This window comes from Hyla sarda, chromosome 1 (genome assembly GCF_029499605.1).
Source record: "Hyla sarda isolate aHylSar1 chromosome 1, aHylSar1.hap1, whole genome shotgun sequence".
Taxonomy (NCBI): domain Eukaryota; kingdom Metazoa; phylum Chordata; class Amphibia; order Anura; family Hylidae; genus Hyla; species Hyla sarda.
Window position 1 is genome coordinate 208,526,721 of NC_079189.1, and position 19,573 is coordinate 208,546,293.

Sequence of the window (19,573 nt, forward strand, 5' to 3'; positions counted from 1 at the left end):
GTATAGGGGGGGGGGGGGGGGCATTCATCATTCTGGGTGTAAGTGAAGCTTTTTTTTCAACTTTTTTTGAGTGTTGGTAATGAAGGGAGCACTCAATTTATCAAATGGTCGCAGGGCATTTGATAAATTTTGTGCAGGTCGCATTTTCAGAAATTTCACTCTTCACATACACTAAAAAGCTAAGTCTAGGCTGGTGTATTTTTGCGACTTTTGGGTGTTTTTTGCCCCAAATTTGCGAAAAGTCGCAGTTGATAAATTAATTAACCTGTAACCTGGTCTGTACACACTTTTAAAAAAAAAATGTAAACTGAAAAGTCGCAAAAAATAGCCCGAGGTGCAGTGCTGCGCCAAATGTGTGACAAATCGACATACAAAACAGCTAGAAAAACAATGATAAATGCCCCCATAGTAGCAGGCTAGTAGATAAAATTTTATAAATCTCATTCATGTGCTGCAAAATTTTTCTCCAGGGTTTCTCTATAGATGTCATTCTGCAATGTACCAAGGCTGAAATCCATTGTGAACCTGCCAAACCTGCAGCTGTATATAAGACACTCAGATCTTTTTGTGCATTTGCCACATATTTGCAAAATTTTTCTTTACTTTCTGCAGAAAAAAACAACTGCATCTAGACTTACCCCTAAGAGTAGGAATGCAAGGAAGTAGGAAAAGTTGACTATACAGATGTAGCCATGGTTAACTTGAATCCGTTAACCCAACACAGCAATGTATTGTGTTGGGATAGCCTAATGCAGCAGTGATTATTCTCCCGATTATTTTATTATCACTATTTATTATTTTTTTTAGCACCCTTGGTACCAGTAGTTGAGGAGTTATGTTAAAATTAGGTTTGTGCAATGTGTTAGGGTACTTTATCTCAACTCCAAAAGTGCAGTACAATATCTTAACGCAGAGGATCAAAATGATGCTGGCTACATCTGTATTTGTTCATCTGTGTATATATTTATATACTGTATGTATGCATGTATATTTAAGTGTTTATGAATGAGGATGTTTGGTGTATATATGCAGGTCTGTTTATGTGTGTATGTGGTTGTAGAAATTAGTAAGTTAGTAACTCATTTTAATGGGGGCATTATTTGACTACTATAAGGCATTAACTGTGCAGAGTTAATTAAAGGGATATTCCAGAAAAAAAATAGCTGTCCTAAAATTGTACAGTAGTATAATACTATTGTGGCTCATCACTGAAGTCACCCATGTAGTTTACTACTTAAGCTGGCAGTAACCAACTACTGACATCATTAGTACCTATCAACTTTTGGGAATTAGCCAGTTGGGGGCTTAAACTCGTATTACCCAACTGTATGCTTATACTAATGGTAAAGGAATAGTACTGTTCAGAGTAAAATCATCACTCATCTGATCGCTAAAACATTCACACCATATTTACTCTCTTATAATAATATTATGTACTACATTAAACAAATGTATTTATAAGATTTTACAAACTGTATTAGGTAAATGAAGAAAATATTGTTAAAATACATTGTTGCACTATATGAATTACATTATAGTGATTTTCTAACCTTTAATTCCTGTTAAGTGGTCATACATAATACAGTTGTCACCAATATCTCATGTTGCATTTTTTTAAATCCATAGATTTTTGTATTCTTCATGTTACCCCTTCATCGCTCATTTTACCTCATGTTCTAGGTTGGTCTTTTAGACAGATTTATGTACAAGTAAATTCCATACAAGAATAAAATGATTGGAGTGTTGAGAATGGTGTTCAATGGGTGTTTTATATAATCTCCATGTATCTTCTTTATTTATCTTTATAGCCATACATACCATTTTTTTTTATAATACCCAAAGAGAGTAAACAAGAGACAGCCTTTATTTACAAGAGCTTTATTTCATGTATTAAAATAACCTTGACTACGTTGTACGTTGTATGTGAGTCTTGTATTAATGTTTGGATGTCATTTTTTCTGGACTGCAGTCTGTAGAAAGAATGAAAAGGTTGATTTTATTTGATAAACCAGCGCAAATAACAGCCAGCAAACAGACCAGGTTAGACTTTAGTAAACTTAAATTCAACGTGCGGATTTATAAAGCAATAAATATGTACTATAATTATATTTTCTATGGAAATGAATCCTATTTACTTAGAATTTGCTCTTAAAACTGTCAAATATCACATATTCACCTTTTATATGTTAGTGTCCTAACAGTTCCTTCAAATGCAGAAGAAAAGTTGGTCTCTGGAAGTAAAAAACAATGTAAATAAAATTACTCAATCAGCTATGAATGCAAGTGACATGCCTGAAGATTTAGTAAGATGGACACAGAATTGTATTGAGCATTGAAACAGTAGGTGTTTCCCTAATCAGTTTCTAAGTTGCATATCAAGGGATCGAAAAAGGTTGCATGAGTTTAATTACACAATAAAATAGATTTATTATTGTAAATATGCTAGTTTCTGCTGCAATTTGCTAAAAAAAAAATCCACTTTTTACCTTGCCCAACAATAGGGCATGTTTTAGCAAATAGGGATTGTAAAATCGCAGAAAAGGTGGCATGATTTGGGGGTGACTCAAATGTGCTCCAATTTGAAATTAAGCAAGCCAACTAAAAGTCAACTAATAATATTTGCAAGATTTATGAAACTCATAATTAAGGCTGGGTTCACATATGTCCGGCATAGTTGAACTATCCATTATTATTATTAACTATGCCCGGCATAGTTGAACGTCCATTATTTCTGGATGCCGGACAGGGGAACACAGCTGTCTAATGCTGTCCGGCATGCCCAACCATCTGACGTCAAAATTGAGACGCTGATTAATTGTGAACTGTCCTATTCAAATGAACAGAATCAGTTCTAGCATCAGTTTCCCCCTGGTGCACACCGGAAGGAAACTGTGCTGGATGCCGGACATATTGGAACCCAGCCTTAGTTATATACTGTAAATTTGATGCATTTTTAGTCTGTAAATATATATACTGTCTATTATTATTTAAAAGAGCTAAATGCAACAAAATAGAAAAAAAAAACATAACTAAAGCATAAGAACCTCACCTCTGTTTCGAAGCAAAGTTGATGATCTGGTGCTGCACAGCATTTCTCTCTTGCTTTTGTGAATTCCTCTACAGTCTCCTTCATTTTCTCTTTTGAGATGTCAGGCTTTAGCTTCAAGACATGAATAAGTAATCTGCAATTGGATATAAAATAATTTCAGCCCATTGCATACAGTTATTTAGTATTACTCATGCCTAGAGAAGTACCAGTCTCTTCTTTACAACTGAGAAGTATGGCTCACCACATTTGGCCCCCTTACTCTTCTACAGTTAGAGATCATTTTCTGGTATAATGGGATACATGAAATGAAGAATTTTCCCATAATAATATGTACGTTTTTTATACAGAAGTGTATCAAGAGTAGTTGGAAACTGAAGCAATGACTGGTTGAGGACAGATTTTTATTTTTTAAACTTACGTAAGTCTTTTATTTTTCTGTTCCTGTTCTGAACCTTCACAGATATCGGCACCAACTTTAAAGGCACTTTCATCAAATGCTGGTGGTTGGTAAGATGGGTCAACCCCAAGTTTTGTGAAGCATGGTCTTCTGTCCGCATAAGAGTCATCACAACAGTGACGAACCTGGTCATTTATGAATGTAGTAGCTTGTCTTTCACACATTTGTCCTAACAGTAAATCCAGCTGGAAATAGAAGAAATTGTATATTTTAATTGTCAAACAACTGTTTGTTTTAGAATCTCCATTGTACATTAAGATCAGCTATATTTTTTCCATGGGAAAGATTTTAACAGCAATTGTAGATCTAATGTTTTTGTGACCAGGTGTGAACCTAGCCAACCTGCTGCCCAAGGTGAGCTATAGAAAGGCAACGTAACCTTAAATTTTTACTGGTACCACTTTTGCGTAGTTTTGACTTTTTGATCACTTTTTTTTTGATCACCGGGTTGTGATGTGATCAAAAATTTTATTGTTTGGAATTTGTATTTGCATTTACACCATTGATCCTGCAGGATCAGGAATGTGATAATGTAATAGTTTGGAGAATTCCACAAGGGGTGATGCTAAATATTATTGTAATTTATTTTTTTTTTGCATCTTCTCTTTGCATTTTTTATTTATTTTTTTGGAAAAGGGAAGACGTTAGAATTTTTTAGGGGTATTTCTTTTGCATGTTTAGCTATTGTTATTGATTGCAGTATTTAACCCCTTGAGAACATGACCCATTATGGCCTTAAGTACCAGGCCAATTTTCATTTTTGTTTAAAATCCATAACTCTTATTTTTTCACCTACAGACCCATATGAGGGCTTGTCATTACAAATTACTACTGGTTGTGCAAAGAACATCTTTCATTTTACCATAACATGTACCATGAAACCAAAAGACAACTAAAATGTTGTGGGGTTTGGTCTTTACACAGTGCACTTTATGGTAAAAATTATACATTATGTTTATTCTGTAGGTCAATGCGATTAAAACAATACCCAGTTGATATAGTTTTCCTATTTTTGTACTACTTTTTTTCAACAAAATTCATATGCATAAAATTGTCCTTTTCTGACCCCTATAACTTTTTTATTTTTCCATATATGGGTATGTATGAGGGCTCATTTTTTGCACCGTGAACTATAGTTTTTATCGGTACCATTTTTGTTTTGATAGGACTTTTTGATCACTGTTTATCATTTTTTTTCTGATATATGATGTGATTAAAAATCTGTATTTTTGGTGTTTGATTTTTTTTTTATCTTTACACCATTTTTCTGTGCAGGATCATAAACATTATATTTTAAGATTTTAAACATTTACACATGCCACTATACCAAATATGTAATTTTTTTTTTTTTTTTTTTGGTACAATGGGAAAATAAGGGGGATTAATTTTTTTTATTAGGGGAGAGGGTTTTATATAATTTTAGAAACTTTTTATTTTTTTCTTACACTTTTTAAGTCCCCAAAGGAGACTTTGATATGCAATCAATAGATTGCATTCACTGTATAATGCTATGCCTATGGTATAGCATTATACAGTGTGATCGGCTATCCACTGATCTAGTCTGGCTAAGTCAGGTTACATCAGTTAGATCTGTGGAAGACGGCAGAGGGGACCCTCCTTTGCCATTTTAGCCCACAGAACCCCCGTGATCATGTGCAGGGGCTCTGTGAGCCCCTTTGAGCTACCAATGATCTTTCACTTTCACTTTAGACGCCATGATCATCCCTGGGTTGATGACCAGCAGCGGGATCATCTCTGCCTGTCATTATAAGTGAGTTTCCGGCTACTGATAGTAGCTGACACTCACTGTTCTGAATTGAGCACAGCTCCTGCGCTCATTTCAAAGTCACTTACAGATTCAGGGCATACAGGTACGCCCTTGGTACTTAAGTACCAAAACGCAGCGTGTACTTGTACGCCCTCCATCCTTATCAGTTTAAACAGTTAAATGACTAGCATCGAAGTAATCTCGGATGTCAGTCATTACCTACTGGTGTCATATGCAGATAGCCTCGGCTCCTGATCACACGCCATACTCCCTCACGCAACTCATGTTGTAAATCTACCTGACCCATGGCATAAATAGCCCAGCCCACCCACTGCCTGCTGACAGGTGGCCTCATGGCTAGAGCGCCTTAAAAATCATGCATATACCAGCTTGTATATATATAGAATTATATAAAAAGACAAGTAGCTATGTAACACATTTCCACCAGGAAACACTTAGACAAGAGCCATGAGAACAGTGACTATACAGAAGTGCACATAGGATGTATATCTCCCTAGGATAGAGCAGTATGTGCTTCTATAAAAGCTCTTCTGGGCAATTTATACACTGTAAAACCTCCCAGGAGACAATATTTTTGGGAAGACCACTTCCATCCTGACAGCTTTTTTATGTGACTTATCTTCCGTCTAATATAGTCTATGGAAGATGTTCTTCTGTAAGAAGATACTTCCTTATCAAACATATAAATTGAGCAAAGCAAATTTTCCAGTGGGAACCACTTAGCAATTAGCCTCACTCCATTGATAAAGTCAGCGGTAGCTGACGAAACGTCGGGATGAGGGTGGCTTTTAATTAGCAGCCATCACTTAACTACCAGTGTATACTTATTCACATTTCAAACCAGTGGTCTCCAGGGGTCTCCAGGGGATATACTATTACCTAATGAGAGGCATTGTCACTGGATACTATGATATCATATACTGAGCAGAGGCTGTATTTTTAAAGTTTATACTGACACCCAGTGGACGCAATAGTTATAGCATTTTAAAGTGATTTATAATAAAGATTGGATTTTTAATAAGGGGGGATTTCTAGTTTAGGGTGTGCCCCTTAGGGGGGGGGGGGGGGTTATCCCTAAAGGTTGTTGGGAGCCATACTAAGACTAGAACTGAGATGGGGAGCAATTTCCCAGTGCCGCATCCACCAAGAGGCCCCCTGAGGCACTGAGGTGCTGGCTGCATGTAATGACATAATTTCATCATGCACAGCCTGCACAAGAAATACTGCACCACTCTCAGCCTTCTGTAGGCATGGAGCATGGAGAAGTTGAATTTAATTTTTTATTATAACTTTTTTATGCTGGTGAGATGTGGGAGCCTGCCTAATGTGGACATCTACCTTATGGGGCGATCTGTTTGCTGGGGGTATCTACCTATTGGGTGCATCAGAAGTGACCTACCTACTAGAGGCACTTACTTAATGGGGGAAATGATCTCCATACTTGGTGCATATAAATAATGGGGAAAATGTTCTACCTACTGGAGGCATCTACATAATGAGACAAATCTTGGTCTTAAGAAACCTTTATGGTGTTCTGAGCCAGATAGAGAATTAAGGAAAAGAGAACAACTAACCCACGTGAATAACTGGATGTAACTGCAATGCAACCACTTTATGGGTCTACACAGGGCCACAGTAGAACTGGAGGTATTTTTGGCCTCTCTATATTGTTTTTTATTCATTATTACTATGGTAATGTTACCCAGTCACTATGTGGGGGTACTGTGCACTCATGATTTTGCTGTATTATTTGTCCCTTGTATTCTTGATTAACTTATCTAAGTATAGGGGTTTTATTTATTAACAGTATGATGGTAAATTTGGTCACTGCAGTGGTAATATATGACCCTGGCATGGAAGTATTATTTGTCTATTTGTTTATTTTTTTATGTTTTATATAAATATTTTGTGTGGGTGTGTATGTAAAGAGACATATGACTTGTGGTTGTAACGTAACTGAAACGTAACATAGCAAAGTTCTAATAAAATTTATGGACTTTGCGCAGATTCACACAGAGCAGGAGTGGAGAGGCACATTTAAGTTTAACTATAAGATGCTGATTTCCTTTTGTGCATTGATCTGTTTTTGTGCATTGACTTTCTAAGACGACTTTTCTGATTCATGACTGGAAAAACATAAATAAAAAAGCATCAGTATAAAAGGTTAGATTGAAGTTTCACAAGGTCAGCATACCTTTTCTTCAGCACAAGACAGTCTCTGGTTCTGGGGAAGGGCACAACACTTGCCAGCAAATTTTGTCATTTTATCAGTAACTTCAAGAAGAGTCGCATCTGACACCTGTCTCATTTTTGGTACGTAGGCACCTAGCAACCTGATAATAACAAATAGAAAGTATTTTAATATGCCACATAAAGAATATTTCCTGTAATCTGGAAAGAAATAATAAATGTATCATGTATACCACACAAGTCTGTACCCTTGATAAGAGGAATTCTGTCCTTATAGCTCACACAGAATTCTAATGACAGACTGATCAAAAAGTTATTTGATTTTGAGGGGCAATCTCAGTCTGTAGGTAGAAGGGGACAAGGAATACATTTTATGAAAAGGCCTCAAGTGTGTGAATCTGGGCCACAAAGAGAAATGACCTTTAGAAAGAGGTGACCAGATAGAAAGGAGTATAAGACCACCATTAAAGGAGTATTTTGGGACATTTATAGCATATCCAAAGCATATGCTTTACATGTCCTAAAGATGTGGGTCTCACCTTTGAAACCCACATTTATCTCTAAAATAAGGCTCCCCAGCCACCTGATAAGGGCATCCAGAGGGAGTTGGGAAACCGAAAACAGGCAAGCCGACTGCATTACACATATTGCGTAACACCTTACTGACACTTAATGGTGGTTTGATAAATTGTGTAGCTCAGCGAGTTATGTTTCTGATGAGGAAATCCCGATTCCAGGGTCTGCAAAAAGAACAGACTTGTCTACTCTTTTTGCGCATTTCACTCGTAAATGCATTGCTGTCTATGACAAGGTACATTTCCAAGTAGTGCTAGTGCCCACCAGATACAGGGCCTCCTCCAATAGACTTGCATTAAGGGGGTGGGTCGTGACGTCACAAGGAGGCGGAGCCGTGACGTCACAATGCTCCGGCCCCTGTATTGCCGGTCATTACGCACAGAGAGAGCGTGCTCTGTGCAGTAATGATAGCGGGTTGCCGCAGCCGAGATCCCGGGGGTCCTTTGGATAGGGGATAAGTTGTCTAGGGGCGGAGTACCGCTTTAAGGCTATTGATGTTCAGCTAAATAAACTTACTGAATGTTAAAACCATAAGGTCCAAGATGCTCGTAAGCATCACAGTGTTGTTTTTGTAGATCTTGGCTTTCTTTGATTCCAGCTGCAAGCAGTTGAGGCTGCAAAGTAGCAAAAGCATTTTAGTCAATGAAAAAGTCAAAAAGGTACTATATCACTTTAAAAGACAGGTAAGTGTCTGGGTAGTTAGTCATACCGCAGCCTTGTAGCACTCCACAGGATTTTCAGTTGCACAGCACTTTGTAAGCAGGCCCTCATAGCCTTTACCAACTCTTAGAAGGGCTTGAAGAGACAATTCTGCATGCCTTTTTGCAAATTCATGAAGAAATCTACAACAGCACAAGCATTAAAACAATATTAGATGGTAGGTGGGGCTATAACACACCCGTTGGAAGCAACTGCAGCATGGAGGACCTTAGCGGTACTGTCAAGCGTAAGGGCTCACTCACAAGGCCATTGGTCCCCATACAACAAGGTTAAACTAATCTCTTTCACAATGTACACGCCATGTCCTGACAGATCCAATTGAGTTGAATTGTATTCGGCGGGTGTCCAGTAATTTAGAGGAGTTGAGCAAAGGAAAACCATCGGACATGCAGTATTATTTTCTTCACTCAACTCCTGTCCTTTAAATGGGTTGAGTGAAAGGGCTCCCTTAAGCAGAGCTTAATGGCAGTGTGAACATAGCCTAAGAGTCCAGCACATGGGTAAAATTTAACACTTAAATATAACACTAGATTAGCTTTACTTAGACTTGTATGGGCAATACCCTCTACTTAGACTTGTATGGGCAATAAAAGTTTAAAAAAAATGTACAGTTTAGCAAAGGAGGGGAAGGTGCAGCATTTAATAAAATGTTTGCAGAGCTTCCACCATTGCATTTAAGTATCCTAAACATTACCCAAACAAAATGTGCTTAAAAAGGGCAAATTGCTGTTAGCATATATTACGTAAGTACATTACTGAATGTGAATGTATGTATATTTACTTGGCTAAGTGTACATCTTTATGATCTTTAAACTGGTCGCACACATGTTCATCCTCTACAAATTCTTTCGGCAGCTCTTTAGGCAGATCTGCTGGGATGTCATCTTTAGGTAAGGCCATGATGCAAGGTGTGCGCTCGAGTAGAGGCTTTTCACAACAAACTTTCAAGTTTGGTGAAAAAAACTTTTCCTGATCGTCACAAATATGTTGGGTGTATTCCAGCTGCCAAGCAAAGATATAAAGTATTAATCATACATGTAATGCTGTAAGGCTATTCTTTAACCACAGTAAAATCAGGATCTGCTGAAGTGTTGTACTTTATTACAGATATTTCATTTCAGAACCTGTATTCCAGGAATAAGCTATTATATACGTTTCTGAGAAAGTTAGGTGGAAAGAAATGGATGTACAATCTAAATATAATAACAACAAGTCTACAGTTATGCAGTGATACTGCCCCTTGTCTGGTATAATAGTATTGGGTACTTGAACTAGCCTCAAATAATTAAAAAAACGATTTTAGGTGTACATTCACACACCCACACAGGATCAGCAAATTTCAAGTTTGTTGATTCGCAACTTGAGGATATTACAAGGCAATTCTATTGTGTTTTTGACTGTTTTGAAATCTGTGTATCCAGTGTGTAAGTACAACATGAAGAGAAGTAAATTACTTCTGTTAAAAAAATCCCAATCCTTGCAGTACTTATCAGCTGCTGTATAGTACAGAGGAAGTTCTTTTCTTTTTGAATTTCTTTTCTGTCTGTCCACGGTGCTTTCTGCTGACACCTCTGTTCATGTCAGGAACTGTCCAGAGCAGGAGAAGTTTGCTATCGGGAATTGTTCCTGCTCTGGACAGTTCCTGACATGGACTGAGGTGTCAGCAGAGAGCACTGTGGTCAGACAGAAAAGAAATTCAAAAATAAATGAACTTCCTCTGTATTATACAGAACCTGATAAGTACTGGAAGAATTAAGTTTGGAAAATTAACTTTTCTGTTTTCCAACGGAGTACCCCTTTAAGAGCTCTATATTGAATTAGGGCACATATTACATGTCCTTTTGTATATATACAGTGTTGCTTTAAAGCTTGTTAACCCTTTAAAACTTTCTATATTTCTGATTTTCACACAAGTCCTAAAAGTAGATGAAGAGAACCTGCTTAAACAAATAACCCGAATATATTAGACTTGGCCTTTTCTATATTGATGAAAAAGAACCCAATATCACATATCTGTGAGTGACAAAAGTATGTAAATCTTTGCTTTCAGTATCTGGTATGACCTCCTTGCGCAGAAATAACTGCATCTAAACATTTCAGGCAATTGTTGAGAAGTCCTGCATTTCATTTTGGAGGAATTTTATTTCATTCCATTTAAAACAGCTTCAACTCTGTTATATTGGTTGTTTTCCTCCTATGAACTGCTCACTTTAGGTCATTTCACAACTTTTATATTGGATGAAGGTCAAGACTTCAGCTTGGCCATTCCAAAACTATAACTTTTATTCTTCTTTAACCATTCTTTGGTAGAATGACTTGTGTGCTTAGGACCAACTGACTATATGTTACGCCGAGCGCTCCGGGTCCCCGCTCCTCCCCGGAGCGCTCGCAACATCCTCGCTACGGCAGCGCCCCGGTCAGATCCACTGACCGGGTGCGCTGCGATACCGCCTCCAGCCGGGATGCGATTCGCGATGCGGGTGGCGCCCGCTCGCGATGCGCACCCCGGCTTCCGTACCTGACTCGCTCTCCCTCGGTCCTGTCCCGGCGCGCGCGGCCCCGCTCCCTAGGGCGCGCGCGCGCCGGGTCTCTGCGATTTAAAAGGCCACTGCGCCACTGATTGGCGCAGTGGTTCCAATTAGTGTCTTCACCTGTGCACTCCCTATGTATACCTCACTTCCCCTGCACTCCCTCGTCGGATCTTGTTGCCCTTGTGCCTAGTGAAAGCGTTCCCTTGTGTGTTCCTAGCCTGTGTTCCAGACCTCCTGCCGTTGCCCCTGACTACGATCCTTGCTGCCTGCCCCGACCTTCTGCTACGTCCGACCTTGCCTTTGTCTACTCCCTTGTACCGCGCCTATCTTCAGCAGTCAGAGAGGTTGAGCCGTTGCTAGTGGATACGACCTGGTTACTACCGCCGCAGCAAGACCATCCCGCTTTGCGGCGGGCTCTGGTGAACACCAGTAGTAACTTAGAACCGGTCCACTAGCACGGTCCACGCCAATCCCTCTCTGGCACAGAGGATCCACCTCCTGCCAGCCGGCATCGTGACACTATATAGGATGTCTCTGTAGTAGGTCAGTTTGTCCTCCCTCTCAGTGGGTGTAAAAAAGGCCCCCATTTTTAGCCAGTAGCAAAGGTCCAACAAGCTGGAGAGCCTGAAGTCATCCCGCTGCCGAATGGTGACAATTCATGCATGTGAACTTACCCTGAGACTGTGTTTCCACTTAGCAGAATTTTGGGAAATCCACCGCTGCAGTTTTTGAGCCAAAGCAAGAAGTGTTTTCATGAGGAAGGAGAAGTATAAATCTTTCCCTTCTAATATACATTTGGCTTTGGCTCAAAAACTGCAGTGGCAGGTTTAAAACAAACAAACAAACAAAAAAAAAGTCAATTAAAAATGCAGCCTTATAGCAGATAAGGTTGTATGGTGAGATCATTTTTACCTATGCTAATCCATTGAAGCTAGATTTACCATATATGATCATTTAACTCATCTGCCTACAGACGTCATCTATGTGGCACAGAAATATATCCATTTATGCATGCAGCAGTTGTCTTACCCCCTCAACCATACATTCCACCACATCTCCTTTACAGCAGTCCTTCATCATATGCACAGCTTCAGTGGTGAATTTATGCACAAGATCAAAACTAGCGGCAGGATGTTTCTGGGAGATAAAAGCTATATTTCTGATGGGAAGGAAAACATATGGCAGGTTAATATTTTATTTATGTAGGTCAAAACATGAAAATCTTTGATCACATATTAAAGGATAGGGGATAGGATGTCTGATCGCAGGGGTCCTGCCGCTGGGGACCCCCGCAATCTCCCTGCTGCACCCAGCGTTCATTAAGGTGTCAGGTGCAGCCCTGGAGGCTCGTAATGTCGTGGCCGAGCCCCGCTCGTGACATCATGGCCATGCCCCCTCAATGCAAGTCTATAGACTTGCATTGAGGGGTCATGGCCATGACATCACAAGCGGTGCATGACTGTGATGTCGTGAGCCTCCGCCCTTCATCCCTAGTCATCTGGCACCGAGCGAAGTTCGCTCCATGCTCCGGATGTCTGGAATGCCGCAGCAGAGATCAGGACCCCTGCGATAGGGGATAAGATGTCTAGGGCCGGAGTACCCCTTGAAGGGCTATGTTTACCTTCTCAGTGTGTTTTTATTGTTCTCATGAATGAAAAAATAAGCAACTTTGGAATTTGTTTGGCTGACTTGTGTGTCTTCATAGTAACAGTTAACAAACTCTGTGTAGTTTAACATTGGCACAATAGAAACACTTTTTATTTTAAAAAAATATATAAAAGTGTTGCCACATTTCAAGACCCATAACTTTTTTTTTTTTTTTTTTTGACAGAGCTAGTTGGGGCTTGGTTTTTGTGGAAAAAAATTGTAGTTTTTACTGGTATTATTTTCAGGTACATATGGTTTTTTAAACACTTTGTTTTAATCATTTTAGAAGGAAGATTGGCATTGTTATTGTTCACCATGCAGGATAAATAATGATTTTTTTTTTATAGTTCGGGTTGTTATAGATATGGCAAGTCGTGCAAGATCTCGCCTCGTGGAATTTCAATGGTAATGAGAACAGTGAAGAATCAGCCCAGAACTACAGGAGAGAATCTTGTCAATGATCTCAAGACAACTGGGATCATAGAGGGAGATCTATCAAAACCTGTGCAGAGGAAAAGTTGCCCAGTTGCCCATAGCAACCAATCAGATTGCTTTTTTCTTTTTGCAGAGGCCTTGTTAAAAATGAAAGAAGCGATCTGATTGGTTGCTATGAGCAACTGGGCAACTTTTCCTCTGCACAGGTTTTGATAAATCTCCCCCATAGTCACCAAGAAAACTATTGATAATGCACTACGCTGTAAAGGACTGGAATCCTGCAGCAACTGCAAGGTCCCCCTGCTCAAGAAACAACTTGTACAGGCCCAGAGACGTTTGTCAATGAGCCGCTGAATCATTTAGAGGTAATTTCAGTTCCTAACCTGTATAAAAGATGCCTGGGAGTCAAAAATCTTGCTGATCAATAGGGGATAAAATATTTTCACGGAGTAAAATGCAAATTCATTCATAACTTATTTGAAATGTGATTTTCTGGACTTCTTTTTTTGTTGTTATTCTGTCTCTCACAGTTGAAATAAACCCACTTTTACAATTATAGACTTTTTGTCACTGGGCTAACGTACAAAATAATGTTTTTCTTCACTGTAGTACACTATCAGATTTAGAGTTATTAACACTTTCATGACCCAGCAATTTTTTATTTTTGGCTCCCTTTTTATGCTTCTCAAATTCTAAGACCCATAACTATTTTATTTTTTTCATCACTGACAACGTTCAATTAGGGCTTCTTGTTTGTGGGACAAGTTTTTTATTGGCTCACTTTCTTTAATATAAATATATATATATATATATATACGGGGTCAGTACTGCTCTGTACTGACGAGGGGCAAACACCCCGAAACAGCTGTCTGCAGATGGGTCCTCTTTCCTTCTGGAGAGAGTTCTGGCTTGGCATAAATCCCAATCAGTTCTGAGACTTGAGGTGTTTTGCAGGACACACTACCTGTGAAGGTGGTGTGGTGAGTTAATTTAAGTAAATAAATATATATATATATATATATATATATATATATATATATATATATATAAAATATATGTAAGGCAAAAAAAAAAATATGGAATTGAGCAATCATTTTGGGGAAATAATTTTTTCAGGGTTCACAATATGGTAAATCTGACATGCTATATTTATTCTAATGGTCAGTACAAGTCCAAAGATACCAAACGTGGTATGAGCTGTAGTTTTTAACGGTACCACTTTTGTGTATATATGATTTTTTGGTAACTTTTTATTAAGTTTTTTCTGGGACATGATGTAACCAAAAATCTGCAATTTTGGTGTTTGGAATTTTTTTGCGTTTGCACCTTTTACTGTGCAGCATCAGGAACATCATAATTTAATAGGTCGAACAAGTACACACGCGGCGATACCAAATATGTTTATTATAATTTTGTTTTTGTTTTACAGTGCTTTATTTAAACCATGGGAGAAGGGGGTGATTTGAACTTTTATTAGGGGGATTTTTTTTTATATTTAAAAAAACTTTTTTTGTACACCTTTTTTTGCCCCCCCAGGGGCCTATCATTAGATGGCTTACATAGATCAATGTAATGCTATTGTATTACATTGATCTATGTTTTCGGCACTCGATTGCTTTGGCCCCAAAGCAGCCTTAAAGGGGTACTCGGCCCCAGACATCTTATCCCCTATGCAAAGGACAGGGGATAAGATGTCTGACGTCATGGTCACGCCCCTCAATGCAAGTCTATGGGAGGGGTTACCATGCTCCCTACCATAGACTTGCATTGAGGGGGCATGGCGTGACGTCTTGAGGGGCGTGGTCATGATGCCACGACCCCCCCCCGAGTACTTCCTGCCCCAATGTTCGGAACATTTTGTTCTGAACGCTGGGTGTGAGCTGCAGGGGTCGTGACACTGGGGCAGTGGAGTACCCCTTTACGCAATCATCGATCCACGGAGCACTGGGAAGGACGGGTAAGTCCCCGTTCTTCCCTGGCAACCCATCTGCAGCCTATGATTACATTGCAGAGCTGCAGATGGGTCCCCTAGACCCCAGGGATATCCGACATTTAAACATTAAATGGCTATTGATCATGACATTTAACCAATTCAATGACGGACATCGGAGTCAGCTTCGATGTCCATCATTACTGGCAGATAGCAGCAGGGCTCTGCCGGTTATGACATGGACCCAACCTGCGTGCCCGTGTCATATTCCCCACACCCGACCCATGACATACAGGTACGTCATAGGTCAAGAAGGGGTTAAATAGAACCCTGTGGCTCTTTAGCAATTTACCATGAATATATTGAACTTACATGGCCTGAGGGACTCTTTCTGGGAATTTTGAAGCAATATGGCAAATGTGTTTCTGCTTTTGCTCAATGTAATATGTAGTTTTTACAACTTCAGCAAACTAAAAAAAACAAAACAAAAAAAAAAAAAACATGAAAAAGTTATACGAAAATGTAGAAACATAAACAGTGAAACCTTTCCATTAGACCATCTCTTTTTAGAAAAATGTTATGAAAACATACTGAATGTGTAAAAATAATTTTACTGTACCCTAGCTCTGAAGCATGTAGGCTTATCTTCCGCTTCACAGCATTCAGTGACAACAGTGTCATATTGTCTAGCACGTGCCACTATTGTCGGGGGGAAGATACTTGAGTGTCTCTTCGAAATTTTATCAATGTATCTGAAAATGTACAAATAATACAGTTAGCATAGTGCGAACAGCCATCTATTCACTAAAGCAGATTAAATTAAGCTATGGATGTAAAGCCACATGGTCATATACTAAAAATTATGCAACTTTCTGCCCAGTTTTGGATTCTGCTTGCTGTCAGTAAATTGAATATAGACATCATCAAGACATGTTGTGAGCCTCTGGGTTTAAATAAGAATTGTTTCCATTAACTGACTATAAGCAGAAGTATTGAAGGGGTACTACCGTGGAAAACTTTATTTTTTTTTTTAAATCAACTGGTGTCAGAAAGTTAAACAGATTTGTAAATCACTTCTATTAAAAAATCTTAATCCTTCCAGTACTTTTTAGGGGCTGTATACTAAAGAGAAATCCAAAAAATAAATGCATTTCCTGTGATGTCCTGACCACAGTGCTCTCTGCTGACCTCTGCTGTCCATTTTAGGAACTGGAGAAAATCCCCATAGCAAACATATGCTTCTCTGGAAAGTTCCTAAAATGGACAGCAGAGGTCAGCAGAGAGCACTGTGGTCAGGACATCATAGGAAATGCATTTCTTTTTGGATTTCTCTTTAGGATACAGCCCCTAAAAAGTACTGGAAGGATTAAGATTTTTTAGTAGAAGTGATTTACAAATCTGTTTAACTTTCTGGCACCAGTTGATTAAAAAAAAAAGTTTGCCACGGTAGTACCTCTTTAAACACTGGGAGGGCTTGAAATGCAAAGTATAATGTAAAGTTTCATAACATTTTATTGTGCAATCAAAAGATGGCTTTGCCTAAAGCAGACCCCTCTAAACTGACAGACCAGCAGTCTTATATTGATTATATGATAGTTTATCTGTAGAAAACACCCCACAAAAAACCATTGACAATGCATACAAAGTAATGGTAATTTTATTTTCTGCATTTCATGAATTCTAAGTATACCTCTTCTTGATTTCGTAGTGTTTAGTAATATTCCAAAAAAGTATTAATAAGCCAGGAAAAAATAACATTAGTTTTTGGCTTCTGGTAACATCATGTTATTTTCTTTCTAATTTCAAAAGTCAGTAATGTGATATAACTGATAAATCAGATTACTTTTAGCTGTATACCGATTCTCATGCATACATGCAGAGGCTTAGCTATAGGGGATGCCAAGAAGGTATTGACTCTTTGGCCCTGATGCTTCAGTTGAACGCAAAGACCCTTCTACCCACCAGTATTATAAATGGCATATGATAGTTGGGTATGTTGGAGATTTAGTTTTAGTGCCCAGAAACATGAAGTTACGCATTTGCATGCATGACATAAATCAGTTCTGCCATCTTCAAATATGTTGTAATGACTTTTGTTTAAAATGAAACTACTGTATGTTGCAATTTGTTCTTATTATATCAAGCCCTCTAAAAAGCAAATTAAAAAAAATTACAGACAACATAATAAAGAGGGAAAATAAACATTTGCAAGCACTTACTGGTTAAAAGCATGGTCATGGTTTTCTTTATGTTCCTTACATGCAACGTCAAAATCTGGCACCTGATATTGCTCTGCTTCAATATCTCTATGATCATGGAAACACTTCTCCCTCTCTGGCTCTGCCTTGGCACAACACTCTACACTCCAGGGATAACGTTCTGCCAGTTCTGGATGTTTACACATTTTATCATGGAATATAGTTATCTGCAAAAGCACAAAGAAAATAAATCGCATATGTAATTTTATTTTGTAATGGAGTATGTATTTGGGTGTGAGATGATGTAAAGGGGTACTCCGGAGAAAATAATTGTTAACAAATCAACTGGTGGCAGAAAATTTTTAAAAAACTCAAGACTTCAAGTACTTATCAGTTGCTGTATGCCCTGGAGAAAGTCATGTAATCTTTCCAGTCAGAAACAGCGCTTTCTCCTGCCTCCTCTATCCATGTCAATATCTGTTCAGAGTAAGAGCAAATCCCCAAAGCAAACCTCTCCTGCTCTGGACAATTCCTGATACAAACAGGGGTGGCATCAGAGAGCACTATGTCTGACTGAAAAGACTACAGTACACAACTGCCTCCAGTGCATGCAGCAGCTGATACCAACTGAAAAACTTGAGTTTCCTAAATATAAGTAAATTAAATCATTAGTAAAGTAAATAACTTTCGGCCACAAGTTTATTTGAAAACTTGTTTCTTTCTCTGGACTACTCCTTTAATCTTTAGTAGGAAAACTACTCCATATCAGATAGATTTCTTTCCATAACGAGGCTTACCTGTCTGTCATATGGAGAGTTATTCTATTGGTGTCAATCCATAGATAAAGTCATTGGATTTTCACCTTTAACTGGTTAAGGACCAAGGGCGTGTACATACGTTCTCGTGCCAGAGTTAATAGCCTTAAGACAGCTGACAGTGGCATCTAAAGGAACCTGTAAATGTTCCCTGGTGGTCAAGTTGGGTGGATCGGGTGGTGGTGGTGGTGGCGGGGTGGGGGTGGTCGATACACTGCTGAGGTAGTGGGGGGGCTTACCTCTCCTTCTGTGTCTGCTGCCGCTCTGAGAATGATAACGCTTTGCAGGCCAGGCTTTATCATTCAAGCGTAGAGCACACAGATCAATGTGGTTCTATGGGACCTCATTGATCTGTATGAGGAATTTAATGATTCCTCCTAAAAGTCCCCTGAGGGGACTAAAAGTGTAAAAAAAAAGTTTAATAAAAGTAAAAAAAAACACACATTAACCCCTTCCTTCTTAAAAGTTTACATCACCCCCCTTTTTCCAAATTCCATGTAAAAATATAAAAACATAATAAAAATAAACATATGTGGCATCGTCGCGTGCGTAAATGTCCGAACTTTAAAAATATAACATTAATTAAACCGCACAGTCAATAGCGTATATGTAAAAAAAAAACTAAGTCCACAATTGCGTATTTTTGGTCACTTTGTATATGTTAAAAAAAATGTACAAAAAAAAACATCAAAAAGTCCCATCAAAACAAAAATGTTACTGCTGCGTAGAAATGGAAGCCCCCAAAAGTTACAAAATGCCATTTTTTTTTTGTAAAATGTATCCCCCCCCAAAATATTTTTCTTCTGGTTTTGCTGTAGATTTTGTGGTAAAATGATTGATGTCATTACAACGTAAAATTGGTGGCGCAAAAAACAAGCCCTCATATGGGTCTGTAGGTGGAAAATTGTAAGCATTATGATTTTTAGGTGAGGAGGAAAAGATGAAAGTGCAAAAATTTAAAAACCTTTCAATGCACATATGATTATAATCTGCAAGGTGGGGCTGTCAATGTAAACAAATAGAAAAATAGAATGAGAAGGCAGATAAGAACCATTCGGCCCACATAGTCTGCCCAATATTCTGAATACTATCAATAGTCCCTGGCCCTCTCTTATTTTAACAATAGCATTATGCCTATTTCATGCATGCCTAAACTCCTTCACTGTATTTGCAGCGACCGCTTCTGCAGGAAGGCTATTCCATGCATCCACTATTCTCTTACTGCATAAACCATTG

The 19,573-nt window shown here is 38.6% G+C and overlaps 1 protein-coding gene across 3 annotated transcripts; it reads right to left on the bottom strand.

The window, feature by feature from the left end:
- Nucleotides 1–37: 37 nt before the first annotated feature.
- On the bottom strand, nt 38–18,533 carry LOC130303692 (albumin-like). Of its 3 annotated transcripts, none has more exons than XM_056551839.1 (13): nt 18,420–18,533; nt 17,544–17,749; nt 15,944–16,076; nt 15,697–15,794; nt 12,342–12,471; nt 9,563–9,783; nt 8,771–8,903; nt 8,578–8,675; nt 7,490–7,628; nt 3,468–3,691; nt 3,050–3,182; nt 2,177–2,231; nt 38–1,970 (listed from the first exon to the last, which is right to left on the bottom strand). In XM_056551839.1, the coding sequence occupies exons 2-12, from the start codon at nt 17,726–17,728 to the stop codon at nt 2,187–2,189; spliced, it is 1,539 nt and encodes a 512-aa protein (XP_056407814.1). In that variant the 5' UTR covers nt 17,729–17,749; nt 18,420–18,533; the 3' UTR covers nt 38–1,970; nt 2,177–2,186. The 3 variants fall into 3 exon arrangements, with proteins under 3 accessions (XP_056407814.1, XP_056407813.1, XP_056407815.1); XM_056551838.1 differs by lacking the exon at nt 18,420–18,533 and adding an exon at nt 17,910–18,060; XM_056551840.1 differs by lacking the exons at nt 8,771–8,903; nt 18,420–18,533 and adding an exon at nt 17,910–18,060 and having other exon boundaries at nt 9,577–9,783.
- Between the last annotated feature and the right edge of the window lie 1,040 nt (nt 18,534–19,573).

What these genes read in the sequence shown, in the direction of transcription:
- LOC130303692 (XM_056551839.1), bottom strand. Translation starts at nt 17,728, where the DNA reads ATGTGTAAACATCCAGAACTGGCAGAACGTTATCCCTGGAGTGTAGAG. An exon ending in TGGAATGTATGGTTGAGGGG is followed by an intron (nt 9,784 to 12,341) that starts GTAAGACAACTG and finishes TTTGCTTGGCAG; the next exon opens with CTGGAATACACCCAACATAT. An exon ending in TGTCTTGTGCTGAAGAAAAG is followed by an intron (nt 3,692 to 7,489) that starts GTATGCTGACCT and finishes TTCTATTTCCAG; the next exon opens with CTGGATTTACTGTTAGGACA.